Source organism: Emys orbicularis, chromosome 3 (assembly GCF_028017835.1).
Source record: "Emys orbicularis isolate rEmyOrb1 chromosome 3, rEmyOrb1.hap1, whole genome shotgun sequence".
NCBI lineage: Eukaryota > Metazoa > Chordata > Testudines > Emydidae > Emys > Emys orbicularis.
The window spans coordinates 67,218,195-67,232,334 of record NC_088685.1 but is presented as its reverse complement, the minus strand read 5'-3'; the positions used below and the strand labels follow the sequence as shown (position 1 = coordinate 67,232,334).

General features: G+C 39.1%; 1 protein-coding gene across 1 annotated transcript in view; it reads left to right on the top strand.

Moving 5' to 3' along the window:
- The window catches only part of UBE3D (ubiquitin protein ligase E3D), a 128,125-nt gene extending 114,519 nt beyond the window's left edge, over window positions 1-13,606 (top strand). The window contains exon 10 of the mRNA XM_065401736.1: window positions 13,526-13,606. Within this exon, the coding sequence (XP_065257808.1) occupies window positions 13,526-13,546 (21 nt within the window). The 3' untranslated portion in view covers window positions 13,547-13,606. The remainder of the gene's footprint in view (window positions 1-13,525) is intronic.
- The last annotated feature ends 534 nt before the right edge of the window (window positions 13,607-14,140 follow it).

The window sequence follows — 14,140 nt, the reverse complement described above, 5'->3', positions numbered from 1 at the left end:
GAAACTCAAGATGATGGAAACTTACTTCTAGATGAAGGCAGCTCACAGCATCAGACTGATATGGAAGTGGAGAAAATTTATTCACCTTCAAAGAGACATGCAGAAATTGAAGTAAATGAAGTAGAAGGAAGAAAGGATGAGGAAGTTACAAACAAGTTACAGTGTGGGGACCCAACTTCATGGCCCAGATGTGATGACAGTGTGTTGCAAATTCTCATGGAACATGAAACAAGGAAAAAGAAGAATATTGGCAACAAATATTAGAGCATCTGATTGCTTTAGTGAGAGTTCTCGGTGGGCAAAATTTAGCATTCCACGGCCGTTTTAGAAATGAAAAATTATACACTCCAGGTAATGGAAACTTTTAAAAATTTGTTGAATACCTAGCTTTGTTTGATCCAGTCATGAAGGAGCATCTACATAAAATAGCTGATCATGAAACAGGTTCATTTTGTATAAAACTGGGGTTGGCATTGACTCATGAAAATTCAGAAGACATTGATGCTACAGATTTGTGTAGTAAGCTTCAGGCTTTTTCAAGACGACTTAAGAAACATTCCACTCCTGAAGAAGTACTGAAGTTTGTTTGTGAAAATAAACTCTCAGACAGTTTTCCAAACATTTTTATAGCTCTATGCATTCTTTTAACTTTGCCAGTTTCCGTAGCTAGTGGGGAATGTAGCTTCTCAAAGTTAAAATTGATAAAAACATATCTGCGTTCAACAATGGTGCAAGAGAGACTTGTTGGACTCGCCACAATGTCAATAGAGCATGAAATAGCTGGAAAACTGGATCTAAAAGAACTAGTGACTGAATTTTCAAAACTTAAAGCAAGAAAAGTCATGTTTTAAGAGCATAGAGTGTTTTTTATTCGAAGTGTTTTGTAAATACAGGTTAAAGTTCATTGAAGAGTTTTCTTATTTCTATATTGGATGTGGTGGTAATGGCAGTTAAAGCAGGATAGCGTACTGGAGGATTTTGGATTTGTAATAATTATAATTAACATTTTTAATGCATTTTTATTTGAAATCGGACTGAAATATCATCTAGCTGTTGTGTACAAATCTATTCTGAAAATTTCATGTCTCTGTTTTATCTGATCTCAGAAACATTGGTTGGACAGATGGACGGACAGACAAACCGAATAATTAAGCCTGTTTTTTTTTAAAAAAAAAGCTTAAAAAACATTAAAAGGAAAAAAGGGGCAAAATGTTTCCCAGTTTACCAAAAACCTCAGCCTAGATCGGCCCTTGGGTTTGGGGGTGGGGGCGCCGATTGCTTGGTTCGCCTAGGGAGCCAGTTGCTGACAGCCAGTCTAGGACTGCTCCTGTCCATGAAGGGACTTATTTTCCTTATTGGGCTGAAATACAGAGAACTTATACTACTTGTGGGGCTAAATTTAGCTCTTGCAGAAGTGGGCACTGGGACAGGAGGCATATACCCTGCAGAAAGGGGTTGAAGGACTTTAAAACCTATCGTGTAGTAGATCAGTATGGCCTGATAAGAATGTGTGTAAGCTGTTTATTCTTTTATGACATGCTTTCTCTGTAAAGCTTTTTGTTCTGAATGGTTTGCTTTACGAAGGCGGGTTGGTCACTGGCTAACCCAACCATTCCCCCTGAAAGAGAATAGGAGGCAGGTGCTGAACTAAACTAAGGCCATGTCTACACTTACAAGCTTACAATGGCACTGCTGTACCAATACTGCTGTGCTACTGTAAGAGCACTCGTGTAGCTGCGTTATGCCGATGGGAGAGAGCTCAATGAGCAGCAGTAGCTATGTTGGCGGGAGACCGTCTCCCTTTGACATAGCACTGTGCACACGAGTGCTTATGCCGGCAAAATTTAAGTGACTGGGGAAAAGGGGTTCACACCCCTGAGCAACAAAAGTTTTGCTGACATAAGTGCTAGCGTAGACACGGCCTTAGACTTGTTCAGGTGATCAGAGTGAATTGCAGGAGGAATTGCACTTAAATCCCTCGTCTGGGGGGAGAGGAACATGGGTTCCCACTTCAAGATAGGTTACAGCTAGTGGCTTGAGACCACAAAGGAGCTCTGACAGACACAACTCCATTAATTTGGCCCACACTAAATCCATGAGTTGAGTTTGCAAAATCTTTCTTCATTTTGTCCATTTCTTTTAAAAAGATTGAACCATGTCTAGTCTCTTGTTCAGAGCTTCCATTCTTTTCTCCATTGCATGTTTAAATGCCATTAAGACCAGAGTTAAATACCACAGCAGAAGCACAGCTGCCATCTTTCCTCTCTCCGAAACAGCCTTCATAAAGGAGATAAATTTCTGCTTTGGTATCTGTCCCATGGGACAGCTAAAACAGAAGGTTGCACAAGAATGCAAAGCACAAGATACTTGGCTTGGAACTGCTGGGACTCAGCAGAGCCTTAGTTAAATGTGTCTTTTCAGACTGCCCACACACGTGTGCCCTCAGGCAAACGTTTTTTCTACAGCAGTTTAAATCATTTGCTGTAGAAAATAAGTGCTGCTTAAGTCTGCATGATTAGCTGAGGCTTGCAGTTCATAACAGTATAAAGCAAACAGCATCTGGTCTTGAGAAGGAAAATCCTAAATTCTGTGGATTTTTTTTTGTTTATTATGGTTGGATTTAGATCAGTAATTACAATACAGCATTAGCACCACGTTCCATCTATATCCATGGTTTGTATTTAAGTCTAACAAAAGTAAACACTGTTGTGATATCTGTGCCTCTCTACATAACTCATGCTACCAGGAATAATGGCTGCTCTAGAAAGAAAATGGGAACAGGCCAATGATGGGGGTTGGAAATGAGACAAAATAAAATTGTTAGGATTTGTAGCCATTTAAATTTGGATTTTAAAAAATCACTTTTCTTCTTCCCTTAAAACATGTAAATTTTTAAGCAATATTTTCTAGTATGCTGAAAGAACTTTTATCTTGATGTAAAATAAAAGCCAGTAGAGATTGATCGTTTGTCTATCCTTTTGGCTGCTTTTAGACTTCCTTGGTCTAAAGCTTGGTCATGCTTCGCATGCTGCTCTTATGCTAGCAAAAAGCGCAGCCTGGAACTTCAGAGGATTGCTCTCTGTTTCACATTTACCTCTGTTATATCGCAAGTACAAACAGCCTAGTGTAACTCAATACTTCTGAGAAATTAACACTGTTAAGAAGGATAAGATGAAAGCATGTATGTTAGTTATAGACTGACTTATTTCATTCAATTTTAAAGGGACACTATCAGGTTGAAAATCATACTTTAAAAAAAAATTCTTGCTGAAATTACAACTGAAATCTATTTTATTTTCCACTGGGTTGTTTGTTTACATTTTACTTGTCTCCCAGTTTGGACAATGGAACTACAGTAACTAGTCCCTCTGGTCATATTGTCTCTCACACAGTTTATCCCTCCCCCAGGGAACAGGAAACAGCACAAGTTTGCACTTGTGGGGTTCCCTTCATATCTTTCCCGCTGGGATGCGGAGTTTTCCCTCCTCACTCTTCTCACAGAAGCAGCAGGGAAATTGGCTGCTTAGGCAGCAGATCTACTGAGGTCCAGCTTTTCCATGGCTCTGCACTGCCTCCAACCCCTCTTTGGGCCTCCATGACAGTGTGGCTCTGACAAAAATATACTTCCCATGGGTTCCCCCAGGTGCTGCTGCCAAATTGCTTACAGTGTAACAGATGGACCCATGTAAATGAATACTGATAGGGTCAGCATTAACTTCTCAAATTCCCATGAGGCTGGGTGGATGGAGGATCTCACAGAGGGTTCCCTTTCCTCCAACATCTGGAGCGCCAGCTGAGCCACTGTGAGGGAGGGGGAATGATGGAACAATATCAGAAACCCATAATTCCTTCTTCCCCTGCTCCTAACCCCAAATGATCTGGGTTTCCCTTCCCTCCACTTGTAACCCATCAGGGCTATTTAGTCCCATCACGTCTGTTTCTATTTAATTTCACGTCTGTGTTTCCCTGCACTAACACAATGCTGTAATGTTTAGTTTCCTGACACTTCAAGGAAATAGGTTAGTTTGTTAAAGTACACAATGCCATTGGAATGAAAAAATAATAATGATGATCATGGACACTTTTCTGTTAGTCCTAGGTTTTGTAAAACTGTATTTTTATAAGATCCAGTGTTTGGAACTCATTTGAAACTGGCAGTGTCCTTTTAATAGCCACATTTTTTAGTGGTTTTGTAAGATTGTTTCATGAAGGTTTTCATGGTATCTTATCCCTCAGGTAATATTTTTGTATTTGAAATTCTGTTTGTTGTTAGAAGTAAAGCAATTAGATTGGCTTTACCATGCTAAGGGCATGATCCTGTCATCCTTGGTGGATCGGGCCCTACGAGCGCAAGCTGATCCTTCTACAGTTTGCTTAGACCAGAAGTAAGTGCCAGGGATAAAGTAATGTAAAGAGCTTTTATTCATATTCCGATACATGCTTGGGGCCTGAATCATTGGTGCATTATGTTCAAAGTATGCCATGAAACTTCCCAATCTGAGCATAAACCTGGAGCAGTTCTCCTCAGACGGTTGTAATTTTTGTCTGTGATTCATCAGATGTGAAAAGTGAACTTCAGGGCACTCCTGTCATCTGATTGTCTCCTCCCTGGCATAGGGGAACGTGGGGACATAGCAAAGCCAAACATAATTTGCTGGTATTCTCCCCAGAGCCTGGAGAATGGATAGTCAGAGCACAATTTAGAGCAGCCCTGTAGCTGGTGTAGCTCAGATCAGAGCTCTGCACACTATCAGGAGGCTGTCCTGAGAAAAGTAATCCCATTGTTAACATAGGCATGTGTTTGATTCTCACTGTCCTAGTACTGAATATGCCTCACTCCTTTCAAATGGTAACGTTCAAATCTAGAAATGTCTGTGCACTTCCAAAAAGCAGTTTCACTGATCTGAATCCTTCCCAAGCCATCAGATGTTGCTTAGGGCATGAGCAAGACTCTGCCATCCCTGTCTGTCATGCTGTTTGCCAGAATGGCTGCTATGTTGTGTTTATGTAACTCATCTTTTTGACAAGGATAGGTTGTTGGCTGCTATTGCTCAACCCCCGCCTGGATGATCGTGGACTGCTTTTCCACTGGTCCCTACCCTTTGACCTGTCCGTCTTGAGTGGTCCTGCGAGGAGTTAAAACTTCCGCTGGCATAGTTCTCAGGGTCACTGAAACACACAAGCCTTCCCCCTGTGTCAAGGTGCAGACCCCAAGGAAGGAGTTTCATAGATACTGAGGTAATAAATAACTGCCTGCTAGCACGTAGTCTGATAAAGGCAGTTGCCTTTTTATTGGGCCCTGCATTCACTGGAGACAGAATGAAGTGGGCATATGTTCAGGTTTAGCAGTTAAATAATATTCCTTCCAAGTCATTTTCATTTTGTTTTTGCAAATGTATTTCCAGAACATGAATTGTGGATTGCACCTTGGTGGACTTGATTCTCCAAGGTTGGGGGTGAATATGTGACCCATGCAGATGGAAGCCAATTGACTAGGCAGCCTTTGGTTTGACTGTGGTTAGCATAGTTAGTCACTGCCCACAGTCACTAATCCACATTGCAAGCTAATTGTGGTTGTAATAGAGCAATGATTGCTTTGTTACTGGTAGTGATGCAGGAAATGAACAGTACACATATTTGTGTGTGTGGAGATATCAGGCGATTATAATGGAAGATTGAATGGAGTATTACCCAATCCCTTCATTCTCTGCTTAAGTTGTTTGAAAAGACTGGGTTTGGAACCTCTGGACTTTGATGAGAGAAATATAAGCCAGGAGCCAGTTATTCATGGAAATGTTCCCTGGACAAGATGCAGATGGTTTGCTCCTCCCACTTCCTGGTCTACCTTGATCTTATGCCAGGGCAAACTGAGCACAAATGTTGTGATGAATCAGATAGTACTAAGGCCTTGCCTACACGCAGAAGTTGTTTCACTTTAACTTTACAGTTGTAGTTAAATGAGAGAGAACTTAAGTACATTTCCACCTGTGAAGTTATAATGAATAGGGGTTGTATTCTGAAACTGCTCCAGAATATGCTTAAAAGTAAAATAAACTAAACCACTTTTTTGAAAAGGGAATTATTGCCTAGTCCTGCAAATTTTTTCCAGACAGCTACAGGCACTGTGAAGAAGTATCGGTGGTAGTGGTGGTGGTGGTGGGTGAGAGGGGATTACATTTGTGAATAGAAATGATTTGTGAATAATTTGTGAATAGAATATATATATGATTCTTTCTTCAGTGCCACCATGTGACTGGAGGGTATATTTAAAAAATATACTACAGAGTTATTTCACAAATATATGAAAACACTGGTTGTTTTATGATGACACTTTATAATCTGCATCTTTTCCCCTCTTCTAGATTTTGGCCCCAATTCAGCAAGGCCATTAACATTTGCCTAACTTTAAGCACTTGAGTAGTCTCCTTAACGTCTTACTGAATTAGGGTCTTTATTTTCAGGGATTTTACCAATCTACATGTCACTAGTTTCCATTTCAACCAAATGCATAGGCATGTCTAAGGAGACGTGGCCTAAGTGTGATGAGAATGCTGCATAAATAAAGTATTCTGAAACTGGTTTCGATTTTAATCCCTGATATACTCCCCATTTTGCCCAAATTATTAGCTTGTTTTAAGAACGTTGTCTCTATCTGCTATGAAATCCTGATCTTATCAGAGTTAATAGAAAAACTCATTCAGATTTCAAAGTGACTAAGAAATAGTCCAAGACACATCTGCGATGCTGCATAAAAAGGAAGATAACTAATTACACTAATACAGTCACCGCTGTTACAAAGTTGCAATAAATCTTGTACAAAGTATGTCATGCAAGGTATCAATGGAAAAGTTATAGATTGCTAAGTATTATTATCCTGTTTAAATCCATGTATCATCTTTGTATATGAAGTTATGAATATTGGCTAAGAGTGTATCTCAAACATGTTGTTTTCTTGGGTGACACCCCAAGACAGATTTGCATCTAGACTAGGCAGCCTGCTTGATGGCCCATTAAAGACAATCAGATCACCCAGTGAGCCCCTCCTGAAGACGTTTTAGAAAGCATTGAGGCAATGGCTACCCCGTGATTCAGCAAGGCACATAAGGACATGTGATCTAAGACTCCATCTTTTGCCAGGAACTTCCCGTACATTTGGGCTAAAAGTATAAAAGGAGACTGTGACATCATTGCTTTGTCTTCAATCCTGCCCCATATCTTTGGACATGATTTCTAACAAAAGGAACCTTTGAACAATGGACTGATGACACCCAATATATTTGGGTGAACCAGAGAGAATTACTATCAGATAGCAGATTTAACATCACTGCTACTATCCTGACCTGCAAACTCTGAAACAACTGTAATGCACACGTTTCCTTTAACCAATTAATAACTCATTTTCTTTTTGCATTAATAAACCTTTAGTTTTTAGTTACTAAAGGATTGGCTACACGCATGGTATTTGGTAAGATCTAAGTATATATATTGACCCGGGGGAATGGCTGATCCTTGGGATTAGAAGAACCTTATATATGATTAATCTGTTTTTCATTAACCTCTCATCATAAAGATCAGATGTCTGGGTGGTGATAGGGGCTGGATTGCATAAGGGGACTGTATTTTGGCTTCTTGTTACCCAGTGTGGTGATACAGGCGCTCACTTTTGTTACTGGCTTGGTGAACTCTAATGTTAGAATAACCACCAGTTTGGGAGTATGTCTGCCCTATTTTTGATCAGTTTGTCCTGAATGTGGCATTCTCAGCTGTGACCCACACTAGGCACTGTCCACAGCATTTTTTTTACAGAAAAATCCTGGAAGGAGGAAAACTACATGACAAACACTGCATGGAAAATGATCCACCTTCTTCCCTTTGGTGTGCAGGACTAATGGCAATACAGAAGGGACAGGGAGTGTGACCTGCCAAATACAAAAAGCCCAAGGATTTGTGGGAGTAAATGGGTCCATCCTATTGGCTATTGGTTCATCTGCACGTAATGGCTCTCTCTCCATGTTCTTTTCAGCCTTCCTCAGAACTGGCAACCTATACTAGAACACAATTAGAATGTGATGTTAAACAACTGGGAACAAAGTATGAGCAAAGTGGACCTCCAGAGTAAGCAAAACAGCTAACTATTACACTGGGGAAACTTAATACTATGCTGATCAAAAAGGTAATTCGGAAAACGCGTTGAAGCCAGTATGGAAGGATGAAAAAGCCAATAGAGCATTTAGCATATTGCTGAAAACACCCAGGGAACAGAACTGATGCCTCATAAAAACACAGCAAGAAGAAGAGTCATTAGACACATGCTGACCTTTTCCCTCCTTGCTCCTTGGAACTCCAATGGATCAACTACACAAGCAATTACGGATCTCGTAAAGCTCAATATCATCTTGGGTTTGTAAACTATTAGACTACATATATGTGGATGTCATGCTGATCTTTAATCCCCAGACTGTTTTGAGACTGTATTTAAAGAATGTACTAAATATAATGAACTGGAAGGGATTGAATTGCAAATAAAACAGAAACTATATCAAATGAATAGTCAAAATATAGAGCTGCACAGAATAAAAGATTTCTTTCTGATCAGATGGCCAAAGGAATACTCAAAAGACACTCAGATGTTTGCTAGAGAAGATGCAGAATACTTAGTGTCTTCAGACACATCTAGGGGATTTGTCTGAAATTGTTCTAGGAAAGGATTTGCATCAATAATAACCTGAATATAGACAACGAATAAGCCAAGACTATGACACTTCTTGGCTATAATGGAAAAAAGCTGAATCCCAACATTTCAACTACTCAGTATCCACTTGCTGTCTGCAACAATTACAATAGGACCACATTGGAAAGCTCCACATATCCATGGGCTTTATTACATGGGAAACCTGTCTGCCTAATGGGTTTCTTTCAAATGTTTCATCTCAACCACATGTTCCCATGGAACATTTCGATTCTGTCAAACCAGCATATTCCAATTTAAAAAAAAACTTGTTCTGTTGGAAAAAATTTCAACAGTTCTGGGGTTTCCTGGAAAATATTAATCCTCTAAACTATTGACTCCCACTCTCATATGCCAGGAAACCCAATATACCTTCCACCTTTGCTCCTGATTTAGCTATCCGTATGAACAGAAACAGCAACTTAATCAATCTAAACGAAAAAGTCACAGACAACCAGACTAGTGGTGAAAACCTCGCTCCTTTGAAATTAAATGCTAAACTTCTACTGACTTCAGTGGGGCAATGAGTTCACGCTAGAGATCTAGCAGAAAAGGGGACAGACAGAAACAAGAAAGAGAAGCAACAACTATTTCAATACAACAGAATCAAAACTTGAGATAGAAGGATCCTACATTGAGTCAAGAGAAAAATCTATCTTTCAATACGTAGTACTGGTGATATCATTACAGTTGATGTGTTTATTTAATTTGACCATTTTATTCCTTGGAAAGATTATATGCATTGAAATACTTCCTTGTAGAGGGTGTATTTTTTGTTTTTTGTACTGTTATATTTCCCTGCTGTGCAATAAAAAGTAAAGCTTAGAAAAGAATGCTTTGTGATTGTATTTGCAAGTATTACCAAAGTGAATGGAAAAAAACACCACAGTAGATCATCAGAATATTTGATATCGCCAACAAAAGAGTAATAACACTGGGAAATCATAAAACTAGCTAACAATTACCTACAATATTTTAAATACAACAAATTATATAGAATACATACAAATTAAAGATTAAAATTTATTAAATTCTATGGGTTCAAAGGATAGCCTATAGAATTCAATAATAGTAAGCTGTAAAAAACTAATAATATCCACCCTCTATTTGTTCAAAGACAGGAGGAAATGTATCTTATATGTCTGTATCACAATTATTGTAGATGTACTCATGCACCTTAGCAACATTATAGTATCAAAAAAGTTAATGTTGCAGTTTTCTTCTAACTGCTCAACTAGAGATCTGTGGGTTTGTGAAGTTGGTTTGTGGGAGTTTTTGCCCCGTCTATCATCCTATTGCCTTTCTGAGCCACAGAGTACTAGCCTCATCATAGATCACCACAGATAATTATATTATTATAATCTTGCCAAAGCCTGCAAACATGGTATTTCACGCACTCCCTGTCAGTACCCAGGCCGGGCCGGGGAAGCTAATGATCCCACCAGTGGACAAAATTCAGTAATGAATCCTGGTCACATGCCACCTGAGGCACATTGTGCATAAGCTACGAAGAATGCTATCAGCACACTATGAAAGAGAAGTACCAAACAAAACAACTGTGATCTACAAACTAAGTTGTCAAGATAATTAGTTTTCTGAACAGTTTACACAAGAATTTTGTTGTTGTTGCAGATAGTACAGTGTACTGAGTCCTTTTCAAGAAACTCAACCTGGTTTATATTAGCCAACTTTTAAATGCTGATTTTTGTACTCTAGGTATCCTTACCTGTGCCAAGAAAAATTGCTTTAATCTACTATTTGTTTCAAAATATTATAATTTTATTCTATTTCACAATATTGAGTGAAGTCTCGGCATTCCATCTTGCTAGTTTTCACAGTACAAGAAGCTGCAAAAAACGTCAGCTAATGAATGAATACAAACTCTACATTTGCAGGTTCTTTATAGATATATATAGTGCAGTGCAGCACAGCCATATATGTACATACATACACACACACACGCAAAAGACAAATCACACCAGCTTGTTTTTACTGTAAATGGTAAAATGGCAGAAATGTTGACACAAATTCTCAGATCCACAGAAAGTTAAGAAAGGTGGCTTATTCTGTATATACCAAGACTCAATATCTCTTTGATTATCATCACAACTGAAAGCTGACATTTTTTTTGCTCTTCCAGCGACTGCAACAAATGCCTTGGAATAAATTGTGTTAAGATGAATCCAGATAAAATGGGGAAATTATGTTGATAGTTAGGAAGAAATTAACTGGATAGTGAGTCCACTTACGTTAGTTCAATGTGCCAGACCGCCGGCAATCTGGTCGCAATTTCATGATCATATTCCATCCACTGATGCGGTTGTTCCAATCTTGGTGGCAGGTAGTGCCTTTTCATTGAAGTCCTATTTGTGACCATTTCTCTCTGAAATGCAGACCTCATCACAGCAATCATTGCTTTGGTAACCCCCAGGCTACATTACTGCAATGTTCTCTATTTGAGCTTAGCACTGAAAAAGCCCAACACTCATCACTCAGTGGGACAAATAGCTAGCTATGAGCCCATAGTACCAGTGTTTTATGACCTGCTTTGGCACCCTGTTTTCTTGGCACAGTTCAACATGGTTAGTCATGAAGTACAAAGCCCTAAGTAGTCTCTTTCTCTATGTTCCCTTGCAGTTATGAGCCACTGGGCTGATCTCACTATTGGTTCCTGAGGTTAATTTCTCTATCTGCACTGGAGATCTTACACCCCTGGGACTTGATTCCTCCTGTGGTCTGCCAGAGCTGTAACAAAATTCAGCGTACAATGCAAGATAGGTTTACCATATTTCGGGTTCCCAAAAAGAGTACACTTCTGGGGTGGGGGAGCTGGAGGGAGGGCACAGCTGGGGGAGCTGGAGGAGGTACCTGCAGCAGGTACCTGCAGAAGGTGAACTCACTTGAAGTTGGGGGCAGTGTCACTCTCTGTCATGCTGTCAGGTGCAAGTCTGGGACGCAGCAACAGCAGTCCGTCAGTGCCTCCCTGTGGGACCTCTTCCCCAGGGCTGGGAGCGGGGCCTGGGTGGGCAGGATCCAGCAGCTGTGGACCAATCAGGTTAAGATGCAGAGGAGGGACCAATCAGGAAGTGGACCAATCGGGACTCTTTCTGAGTTGCAATGTCTGTTCTGCAAAAATCCTGTACATTTCCTGTTATTTGATAAATTTGCCTGGACAAAGGACAGTGCCTCAAAAAAAAAAAAAAAAAAAAGAAGAAAGGCAATGTCCGGGAAAACCTGGATGTATGGTAACCGTAATGCCAGACAAATTGTTTTGTCAAATTTTTGAAACTTTTCCTTAATATTTATAAGAGATTGGGGTGTTAGTTGGAAATGTCAGGGGTAATTGCGGGCCCTTTTAAGGTTGTTCGTACTTTAAAAAAAATTATAACAATTGGGTACCAATATACATTTTTTAGATGTACATATAGTTAAAGATAGTGTTAGCAATACTGGTTTGCTCAGGAAGGAATAGATGTCCGTGCAGTTTAATTTTAGACCTTCTTGAAACTTTCTGATAACATTTTATTTTGCACCGTGTTTTTCATGCAAGCTGTATCTCGAAGTGTTTCACAGAGTTAAAGAATACAAGAGATTGTCTAGTAAGAACCCCAGAAAACAGTGGTGTAAAGGCATTCCATAATGAATAAATTAAGGATTTGGTCCCAGGTCCAACAAAAAAATTAAGAGGAATAGGTGAGGGAGAAAAGCTGTTATTTATAGAAAAAGTTTGAAAAGCAATGGAGACTCAATGAGCCAGAGAGATAAAGAAGGCTGTTTCAAAAGCTGCTGGAGAGAAATCTCTTTGCACAGTATTACCATTCTGGATAGACCAGATAGAGAGGATGTCTGGTGTTAGATGAGCAGACGCAAGGCTCAAGCTAAATGAGCAATGTATTTTAAAAAAAACCCACAAGATCTGTGTGTTCAGAGTACGCAGGCAATTCTGTGGAGCTGACAGTAGATACAGGAGTAAGAGAAAAGTTAAAGGTCAAAGATGATGCCAAAGTTACAAGCAGTGGAGGCAAACGGGCTGTCTGAATTGAGGGAGATAAAGAAGATGGAGTTGTAGAGAATTCTCCTCTTTGCTTAGAAAAGGACAAGCAGTTCTGTTTTTGAGGCAATCAGTTTTAGGAAGAAGAGATTAAGCTACGTGCTTATTTCATCAAAACACAAAAACAACGAAGGTGTCGAAAGCTGAGTTTCAGTATATAATCATGGGGATCACAAACTTTCAAACTGCTCCTACTTTTGGTAGTGTAGGGGAGTGTGTGCTTTTAAAGGTTAGGGACACAGGATTTCTAATACCTATATGTTTCATACCAGTAAAATACACATGTGTACATGGCATGTCCAATACATGGTTTGTCAAATGTCTTCTTAAATTAGACAAGATGAACACCTTTTACTTTTGTCATTTAGAAACAAACTGTATTTCTGATGCAAGGAGAAAAATGTGTATACATGACTTTCCCTCACAGAAATACAGACCAGAGAATCTTGCTAATCCTTGTTGCAACTGTGAAAACTCCTACAGCTGATTTAATTCAGCAGCAAGCATTGAAAAGTGGGATTGAGGATATTAAGGGGATAAATAGAAAAGTAGAATAAACATATTAGAACTATCTTTAGCATTTAACAATCACTTCTTTGGGAAAAGTACTGCACGGCTTTGGGTGAATGTACTTTTCTGTGAAGTAATAATAAATGCAACATTTCTTTGAATTGCAGGAGTTCTTTATGCTTTTTCTTGCCATGCTGAAGCTAACAATTTTTGTTTTGTTTTGTTCTCTTTTACAGGTTGCCTTTTTGAAGATGTGAAGAATCCAGACACATTAACTGAAAATTATTCTCAAGTTAACCTTCAAATAAAATACAGAAATATAAGGATAATTTCCATTGGGAAGACTTTCCAGCAAGAGTCATTGAGGGTGCAAAACCTCAGCATAATATTATTTTATTATTTTAGCTTTGATATTTGTTGGATTTTTGGTTTTGAAAGAGCAAAGCCAATGACAGAAAAAGTTGGTTTAGACAGGCACAAGACTGGAGTTATGAGAGTGACTTATGTCTGAAGGCTGGGGTGACCGTAATGATGACCTCTTAATCACCAAGGGAGAAGAAGTCAATTATCTTGATGGAGCAGTGATTGATAGTAACTTATGTATTTTATGTGGAAAATGAAGAACTGGCAGCCAGGAGAGGGTATAAAATATTTAATGTAGTGAATTCTAACTAAGAAATATATATGCAACTTTTACCACTTTTCTCACTTTTTTGAGTTGGTAGAGGTAATCAGACAACTAGAACTGTAAAATGTAAACTGTTGTTTTCCAACACACTTATGTATGAAGCATCTACATTATTTCCATATTAAATCCTACTCCCTAATCAAGAGAGAAGGTAGTATTTACA